The sequence below is a fragment of the Bidens hawaiensis genome, unplaced genomic scaffold (genome assembly GCF_021521415.1).
Source record: "Bidens hawaiensis isolate Kalapana, Puna unplaced genomic scaffold, B.hawaiensis_p1.1 tig00041761_1, whole genome shotgun sequence".
NCBI lineage: Eukaryota > Viridiplantae > Streptophyta > Magnoliopsida > Asterales > Asteraceae > Bidens > Bidens hawaiensis.
Genome location: NW_027497402.1, coordinates 1503 through 10995, shown reverse-complemented (window position 1 = coordinate 10995; position 9493 = coordinate 1503). Strand labels below are relative to the sequence as shown.

Sequence of the window (9493 nt, the reverse complement as noted above, 5' to 3'; positions counted from 1 at the left end):
GATTGTATTTAATGAAATTTAATTTCTTTGATTTATTTAATAAAATGTTATTTGCATTATTTTAAATAAAAAAAAATCATGATGAGGTAATGATTGGAAGGGACTCCATCCTCTACTAATTTTTTAGCTATAAAGCCTCAATGGTGGTGTGGCGTCACATGTCGCATAACGGAAAGTGTTCAATTGAAACATGGAAACGTGACTAAATTGATCCTAGTTACTCTTCGGGACGGAGTGGAAAAAGGGAGGGGATTCTCGAACGCGAAAAAGAATCCAATAATACACTACACATGAGGCTTCATTCACTACACATGATCTTATGGTCGAAAGTCTAACCGGAATTGTCCATCCATAGGGACTCCATCCACTACTATCGGATAAAGGACTGAAAGTCTAACCGGAGCTGTCGATTTAAGTACTTAACACATGGATTTTCATAACAGGGAAATAACTTTTACAAGTTTGAAGAAATCTACTAACACACCCTTTTAACTTTGGTTTCTCTCTTTTTGTAGATAACATTGTTAGATTCGAACCTCCAATTTAATATACATAAAATTTCACAAGCCTTAAAAGTAATATTTAAAATACCTGAAAACCCTTAAATTTGGTCTCTCTTTCTATATCTATAGATAACATTGTTAACTTTTGAACCTCAATTTTGAACATACATAAAATTTCATAAGCCTTAAATGTAATATTTAAAATACCTGAAATTTAGGAGGTTACAAATCTATCGCCGCTGGTTTAAGATGTGCCTGTTGATTTAAGGTTTTGGCATCGAAACCAAATTACACACTAAAAACCTAAGCAGTTGATACGGAAAACCAATATCTAAGATATCGATTATCGCGGTGAGATATCAGTGGGATATCGATAATTTTAGTATCATGTAAAATTCTTGTATATAACATATTTAACACTAATAATTTAGTATATTCTTCTACCACTAAAAAATTAACCTTTTGCAACTTACAATATACTAACAATCGTAGCAAGTAAGAACTTATTAAGACTTAAAACATTAACATTGAACTCTAAGAATTGATAAATAAGACTAAAAACACTGATATCGGGAATATCGGTGATATGTCGGTCAAATATTGATCTAATATCGGTCAATATCGCCGATGTCCAATATCGGTAATTATCGCCGACATTATCGGTACCGGTCATAAAAATATCAGTCAATATCGCCAATATTATACCAAAGCACCGATATATCAATGATATCCTGCATAGCTAAAAACATAAGTAGGGGCAATATCTCAACAGTTATCCAGGATCATAGTGGGTTCCGTAATTTCCATCACTAAAAACTCGATTTCTCATATCCAAATAAAATAAACCAAACACCAATTCTTTTTGACTCAACCCTATTGCAAAAAGCATAGAAGAAAATGCTAATATAAATCTTCACAAAATCACCACATATAGAAACTTATCTATGTTAAATCCACATTCCGATAATAACAACAAAAACAACATACTAACATGTATCATGAGCCTTTTGGTGAATCCAGGCTCCTTCGGCTTACATCTTCCATAACATGAAGGGGTGACTGATGACGCAAAGGTTTTCGACCATTTCGGTACGGCGAGTGATTACTTGAACTATGTATTCTAGGCACTTTCGGTCTTTCTTTAATATCACCTGCTCGTTCTAGTGCCGCCACCACTTCATTCATTGATGGACGAGTTTTCTGTTCATGCCCAAGACATGTGAGAGCTAGCTGGGCTACTTGGCCCGCTGCTTTTGAAGGGTACCTTCCTTCAAGCCGTGGGTCCATTATGTTCTTCAACTTCCTTCGGTTACCTAGATATGGTTTGACCCAGTCAACTAAATTTCGTTGGGCGGCTGGTCGACCATTGTCTAGGGCCCGCAAGCCAGTTAGCATCTCAACCAACACAACCCCGAAACCGTACACATCACTCTTCACATACAAATGACCTGTGGTAACATATTCAGGAGCAGCATAACCATATGTACCCATCACACGTGTTGTCACGTGCGATTGGCTAGCTGACGCCATTTTAGCCAGCCCAAAATCCGATAGCTTTGCATTACACGACTGTCCAAATAAATATCATAACAGATAATCGGTTATAATAAAGAAAATAGAATCATTCATAAAGCTTAACTTATTACTTACCCCATCAAGCAATATATTTGATGCCTTAAAGTCTCTATATATAACCTTCTTATCCGAAGTATGCAAATACGCGAGCCCACGAGCTGCTCCTATTGCGACTTTAAGCCGTATATCCCATGGAAGTGGCTGAACGGTTGAGCACCCTAGAAAGTCAAACCGCTTAAAATAACCGAAAATTTCATGGCAAATAAGTATTATTAACTAGTAAGCGAATGTTACTTCCGAAAAGGTGGTTCTCTAAGCTGCCTCGTTGCATAAATTCATATACGAGTAAAAGCTCTTTGCCCTCGTAACAATATCCCAAAAGTTTCACAAGATTCGGATGTGAAAGCCTTCCTAAGAAGTTCACCTCCGCCTGCTCCAAATAATCATAAAGTTAATTTATTATAATATTCGTTAACCCAGTAGGCCCGTGACTGATCCAGGAATTTTTGTACACCAAACCATATAATTTAAAAATAAAAAACAATTATGTTCTAATCATTTTGCATCCCATCTATAGAATTGGTGGTATGCACATTGGGCAATCATATTCATTTCATAAAGCAATTCAATATCTTAAAGTGTAAGTGCAGCACTAGCCTAACATAAAGTACATCTTTATCAACATTCAAGTAAAGTGAATTGTGCAATTACCAACTTGTACATAGACGCAATACCGTAACAAATTACCTGCCACTCTTCAATTCCTTGCATGCTCTCAGAATTCAACTTCTTGACAGCAATTACAGAATTGTGTTTAGATCCAAATTTCTCTTCAATCCAGCCTTTATAAACTTTACCAAACCCGCCTTCGCCTAAAATAGTATCGTTTCGGAAGTTTTTCGTGGCGGACTTGAGGTCGGAAAAGGTGTATATCTTGAGATTTGGATGAGGCAAGATCTGGCCACCTGGGCCTAGATCATCCCCGCTGCTTACCGATGAAAACAGGCTGTTTCCGGAGGCATTGCTGCTGATTCCGGATAATGAGTTTGTGGTGATGGTTGTATGTGAACTCCCTGTTACTGTATCACCATCATTTTGGTTAAATTAAAATTCAAAACCCTCAATATTAAACGTATTAGAGTTATGAATTCCATTATCGGATTTTTTTGGAAACTTTTACAAGCAAAAAAGTATTGATGATAACCGGACTAGGACTAGGTATGAGATCGGTACCCTATGGTACCGAAAGTACCTATGCCGAAAAGTGGATCCAATACCGTACCGAATCTATCACTGCGGTACCGGTAGTAGATACCAAATGCTCATCCCTGTTCCAGATGGCCGTTATGATCATGAACAGTCAAACTTTAAAAGAAATTCAATAACACAGCCGGCCGACATCTATTCAAACAACCGACGTGGAATTAGATGTCAGACTATATATGTGGTCCACCATGCTAGATAAAAGTTAACAGAGATATGATTAGAAACAAGTGCTGATTTGAGTGTTGTACCTGAACTTATATTGCGAGTGGGAGCTGGAGCTATATTAGTTGAAGAACTGCAAATACCCATGATCAATTCAAAACAATTGATTTTTGTTCAAATCCAGAACATCATAGTTGAAAAAGAAAAAGAAAATGAATGCCAGGAGTATCAACTATGAAGTCTTGTTGATAAATCAGACCATTAATTAATAAAGATATTATTCCTGACCGAGTATTAATATTAAATGAATGGGGTGTTTATTTATTATTTAATTGTGGGTGGAATCTGAGTGATTAAGAAGTCAGTGTCATTATCCGGTTGGTGGGTCCACAAGGAGAGGACCGAGTCAAATGCACATGCAATGTATATTCTGTTACATGGTTTTTACTTTTTACCTGTTTCAGATCATACATGTCACATTTCTCTTAGGTTGAGGGCAGTGGGCGTAGGCTCGGGCGACAAACGGGCGAGAAAGTACGTAAACACTGACCCCCCGATGATATGTGGGCGGATTGGGCCTGGGGCGGGTTGTTTTTGTCGCTGTGTGTTAAGAAAATAATAATATTATATAAAAATGACGGTTGACAACGGTCAAATTTAAAGAAAAAAAATTATTTAATTTAAACAATATATATATATATAAAATACACCCTTCTTCTCCATTTTATATCCATTTTATACACAATTCATATCCAAATTCTTAAAAAAAAAATAGCAAAATGAATCCTAAACAACCCGAACCAACCGAACTACCAATTCCCTGCTTTCGGTCAAACGTATGGTTCGCAACCGAGCCAACCGAGACAACCTAACCAACCGAACTTACAATGGAACCCATGAACCTAAACCAATCGAACTATCCGGTTCAATTTTCCGACCCGAACCTAAACATGTACGCCAACTATCTCAGCCCCAAAAACACAATGTCGGCATTCGGGTCTCCACCACCGGAGTCGGAGCCGGTGACGGTGCCGGAGACACAAACGTCACGGGCCTCCGGTTCAAGCAAAAAGACGACCCGTAAACACAAAAAGAAACAACCGGGGGAGCCGATGGCGCAACGTGATCCATACAAGCATTGGAGCGAGAGGAGGAGGTGGCCCTCGCAAGGGCTTGGGTCGTCATTTCGGAGGATCCCAACATCCGTAATTTTTTTAATATTAAGTATTTATTAAAAATGTATTTAGTGTTTGAATTGTTGGAAAAAGCTACGTCGTTGCTCGAAATGGAACGGGGCACCAACCGTTCCGGCCGCCCTACAAGCCGGCTCATCCCGGCCTTCAAAAAAGTCGACGACATCGTCATCGACAAATCCGAGTACACCAAACACACCCTCCGATGCTCGTAGCTTCTTCCTGGACAACACGATTAACTTATCGGGCGATGTTAACATAGCCGACGACAACGAAGAAGTAGAGGAGTTGCCTCGACCACGCGGGAGATCGAGAAAAAATAAGGGGGAAGGTTCGTCGTCAACACGATTCAATACGGCGCCCGATGAAATAAACGAGTTGGTCATTCGTTTGGAAACAAGTGCCACGGTAATAAGAAACGACCTTTCGAGCATCCAACAAACAACAAGAAAAGCTGAATCAGACGTTGGAATTACGTCAAATGAAAGACGACTACGAATCCCTCAAAGCGGAGGGGTTTCACGAGGAAGCCAAATTATTGTTTCAACGACGACGTGAAAAATGCGCGAATATTATGGATATTAGTTTGTTTTTTAGTTATTTTTTTTCTTTAATTATGTATTTTTTTAATTTTTAGTTATGTATTTTTTTAGTTATGTATTTTTTTGTATTTCTTTTTAATTTTAATGCATTTTTATTTAATTATTTAAATAAATTGGTTTTTATTTGTTTAGTTTAATTATAAAAAGAAAATAAAAAAAAGATATTGTGGGCCCAATTTGTAGCCCCTACATCATTACACCCCAAAAACAAATTCTCACTCCTTGCTGACTGGGCGTCATGTGTCACAATTTGCCCCCATTTATAGCTCATCCACTACGCATAGCTTTATGGGTGGACATTTTTATATTTCATCATCCAGAGTATCATTTCCCAAACTTCATGGTATACGTTCAGACTAGTTGAGTCGTTCTGCGAGCTATTTGAGCTTCAATTGATAAAAAGTTCAAAGCGAGGTAAGCTTTTTCCAGCTCAAGCTTTGTATGGAAACTGTTTAGGCTCATAGATCGAGCCTTGTGACTTTCTAAAACTTACCGTTTTTGGATTGTTGTATATTAATTTTACATTGCACGTCAAGCTCGAGCCCAATTTTGACTCGTTTAAGGTACTACACGAGCTTTAAGCTAAGCTCGGGCTTATTTACGCTTTTTCTCAAAATATATAAATTTAAAAACGCATATATAATAACTGATAAATAATAGACAAGTCAAGTCTGAGATTGAAAAAACAACTTCGATCCGAGCTCAAGCTCAAACTCTTAAAGCATAGCTCGAAAGGAACCGATCGAGCTCAACCTCTCGTAAGTCAAAATAAGATGAGCTCGAGCCTAGTCAAATTCGGGCTCGGCTCGGCTCGGCTTTATTACCATATTTTCAAACCATGTGTTTCTTTTAGCTAATATATGATTAAATTGTTAAACTTAGATTGAAATTATTTTCTTTAATTATTGTTTACAACATGTATACATAATCTTTACAGCAGGGTTGCCACTTATAGAGGGGAAAAGTTAGTGTGTTAGGCTCCTAAAAGTTTAGGGCCTAATTTGTTTTCGACTTGGTAAAATTGTTGGATATCCAATTCGGACACATCACCGTCAAAACCGATTTAGTCATCATCATTAGGTTATCTAAATTCAAATTATCCGAAATTTCGGATATCCTAATTTTCGAATTCGGATAGTGATTTTGAAAACTATGCTATCCGAAATATATTTTTAGTTATTAAATAAAAATTATTATTTATAAATTTCGAATAATTGTTGGATATTTCGGATATTTTAGATAATTTTCGGATATTTTGAATAAGCTTTCGGATAGTTTTCAAATATTTGAGATATTTCGGATACTTTTTCGGATATTTCGGATACTTCGAATAAATTTTGGATATTTCGGATATCCGAAATATTTTTAAAAGTAGTTCTTAAAATTATTTTATAATTATTGTTTTCTTCTGATATCCAAAAGGTCCGGATATCCGAAGTTTGAATATTCGAAAGTACGAATATCCGTCCTTAAACACCCCTAATCATCATCATCATCATTATTATTGGTTCATAATTGCATTAGATTCGATTGTCTTTGGTTTTAGTGGGGTCCGGGTTAAGTGAGGTTTATCTGGCTAGTAAGCTCAATGTTTATTTGACTCTTTAACATCGATGATTGTCGAAGATCAAATGTAATGGTTAAGGGAAAATTCCTAAAATAGCTCTTTAATAGTGAGACATTACAAATATGTCATTGTAAAATTGTTTTTTCCAGATTGTCACTCTTCTAGCACATCATTGACAATGTGTTAAGTAGTCCTGCTGACGAGTTAGCTAACACATAGGCGACGATGTGTTAGGCCTCCTAATACATGACTAACGATGTGTTAGGCCTCCAAACACATGATCAAAGATGTGTTAAGCGCTAATTTATGGTTAACGATGCATTAAGTATTTTGTCAACCATACATTAACACCTAGTGCATCGTCAACCATGCATTTTGCACCCCCATGCGTCGCTATCTGATTGCTTTACTAACTCATCGACTATATTCCCTAACAGATCGACCAGCGATAAGATACATAAGGGATAAAACTAAAAACTTCAATCAAGAGAGAAACATAAAATCTTTTCTATAAAGAGGCTATTTTAGAAATTTCCCAATGATTAATGCTCCTTGAGAGACATTCTTCGTCACATTATCATCACTATATTTAGTATAAAAAAATATGTGTAATGAGTAATGCATATTCAATCATTACCCCTCCCCACCATTTTCCCCGTACCCAGGGGCGGATCTAGTGTTCGGTCAGGGGGAGCGTTTGCACCCACTTAAGTCCATAGTTTCCTTTATAAATTTGTAATATATTAGGTCCAAAGACCCAAGTGACCCATCCAAAAAATTTTAGTGACCCATCAAAAAAATATTTTAGTGACTCATTCATAATTTTTTTAGTGCTCCAAACTTAACTTTTTAAATTATATGTGTTAGAGATGAATGCGGTTATTCTTCTTCTCAAAATTAAGCAATCAAGATGATAGCCTATTTAAACTCATTTGGAAATTATTATTTTTTTTGCAATTGATGTTACACATTTTAGGGTTCACATATGTATTTTCACGAGCTCTATAAAGAACAGAACAAGATATTTTGGAAGTTGTTCATTGGTGGAAACGAAAAAAAGGACATTTGCAAGAATATAGTGAAGATGGACATGGTAAACTTTAGAGAAAGTACATTCATTTTGTGGAAAATATGGTATTCAAATTCTGAACATGGTAGAAAACTATGTCGATGACACTGGTTATAGACCCAAAAGACAAAGGCACACAATCACCAATCAATATTATTATAATTTTTATTGTTTCAACAGTGTTATCGATATGGAAATTCAAGAATTTGGTAATCGCTTTAATGAGATTAACACGAATTTACTTCAAACATTTTGGTTTTCAATCCGTATGATTCATTTTCCAAGTTTGATGCATCAAAGTTAATGAGACTTTGTGAGTTATATCCATATGATTTTGATAGTGCGAAAAGATGCAGGATTTGCTAATCTAAAAGGTATTGCTGCTCTTGCTAAAGTTATGGTGGAAACAAGAAAACATATATTTGTTCATTTGGTTTATCGATTATTAAAGCTAACATTAGTTTTGCATATTGCAACTGCAACGGTTTAAAGATGTTTTTCGACAATTAAAATCATAAAGACAAATTTAGATAATTGAATTAGTTAAGATTTTTTGGATGCTTATGTAAGATGCACTTTTAAGTGCTACAAATGAAACTGTAATTGACCGTTTTCAAAAGATGAAATCACGTGAAGGTAAATTGTAATATGTATTTGTTTATCTTTAATGAAATTTATTGTTTACATTCCTATACGTAGTTTTTTAAATGTAATTTTTTTACTCGACCCGTTGCGGTTTGACCCGTCCCATTTTTGTTTGACTTGTTTTAGTTTGAATTGGCGAGTTCTAGGTTGAACTTTTTTTTGCACCTGCTGGCTAAATTTTCTGGATCCGCCACTGCCCGCACCAACCCATAGGGATTATTTCTGTCCTTATAATGTCCTATTAAGAATGATCTAATAGCATTCCAATCCTCTATTTTCAAATCAACAATAAAAATTATTATATTTTCTCTCTCCTTTACAATTAAAAAATATATTTTTTTATACTTTTATCAATATATTTTCTCTCCTTCTTTCACTCACAACCATTTTTAATAAATATCAAAAAAAATATATGGTGTTACGTGAACTTTTTAAATATTCAGAAAAATCACTGCATTTTTCTCGCTCCTTTACTAATAACACCCTAAACCACTCTTTAAATTATAAACACTTCCCTTATAAAATTTAATGAGTTGAATGAGAATGACCTAATTCTAAATTCTTGTTTATGTCTTCAAAATTGCTAAATTGTAATTTGAATTTGCTATCTTACTAATTATGATAACTTTGGTTATGGTGGAGTTATATCCATATGATTTTGTGAGTTATATCCATATGATTTTGATAGTGCGAAAAGATGCAGGATTTGCTAATCTAAAAGGTATTGCTGCTCTTGCTAAAGTTATGGTGGAAACAAGAAAACATATCTTTGTTCATTTGGTTTATCGATTATTAAAGCTAACATTAGTTTTGCTTATTGCAACTGCAACGGTTTAAAGATGTTTTTCGACAATTAAAATCATAAAGACAAATTTAGATAATTGAATTAGTTAAGATTTTTGGATGCTTAT

The 9493-nt window shown here is 35.4% G+C and overlaps 1 protein-coding gene across 1 annotated transcript; it reads right to left on the bottom strand.

Moving 5' to 3' along the window:
* Positions 1-1379: 1379 nt before the first annotated feature.
* LOC143593175 (putative serine/threonine-protein kinase PIX13) lies at positions 1380-3781 on the bottom strand. Its single transcript, XM_077072888.1, has 5 exons — positions 3593-3781; positions 2826-3157; positions 2373-2508; positions 2154-2296; positions 1380-2072 (listed from the first exon to the last, which is right to left on the bottom strand). The coding sequence occupies exons 1-5, from the start codon at positions 3651-3653 to the stop codon at positions 1500-1502; spliced, it is 1245 nt and encodes a 414-aa protein (XP_076929003.1). The 5' UTR covers positions 3654-3781; the 3' UTR covers positions 1380-1499.
* Between the last annotated feature and the right edge of the window lie 5712 nt (positions 3782-9493).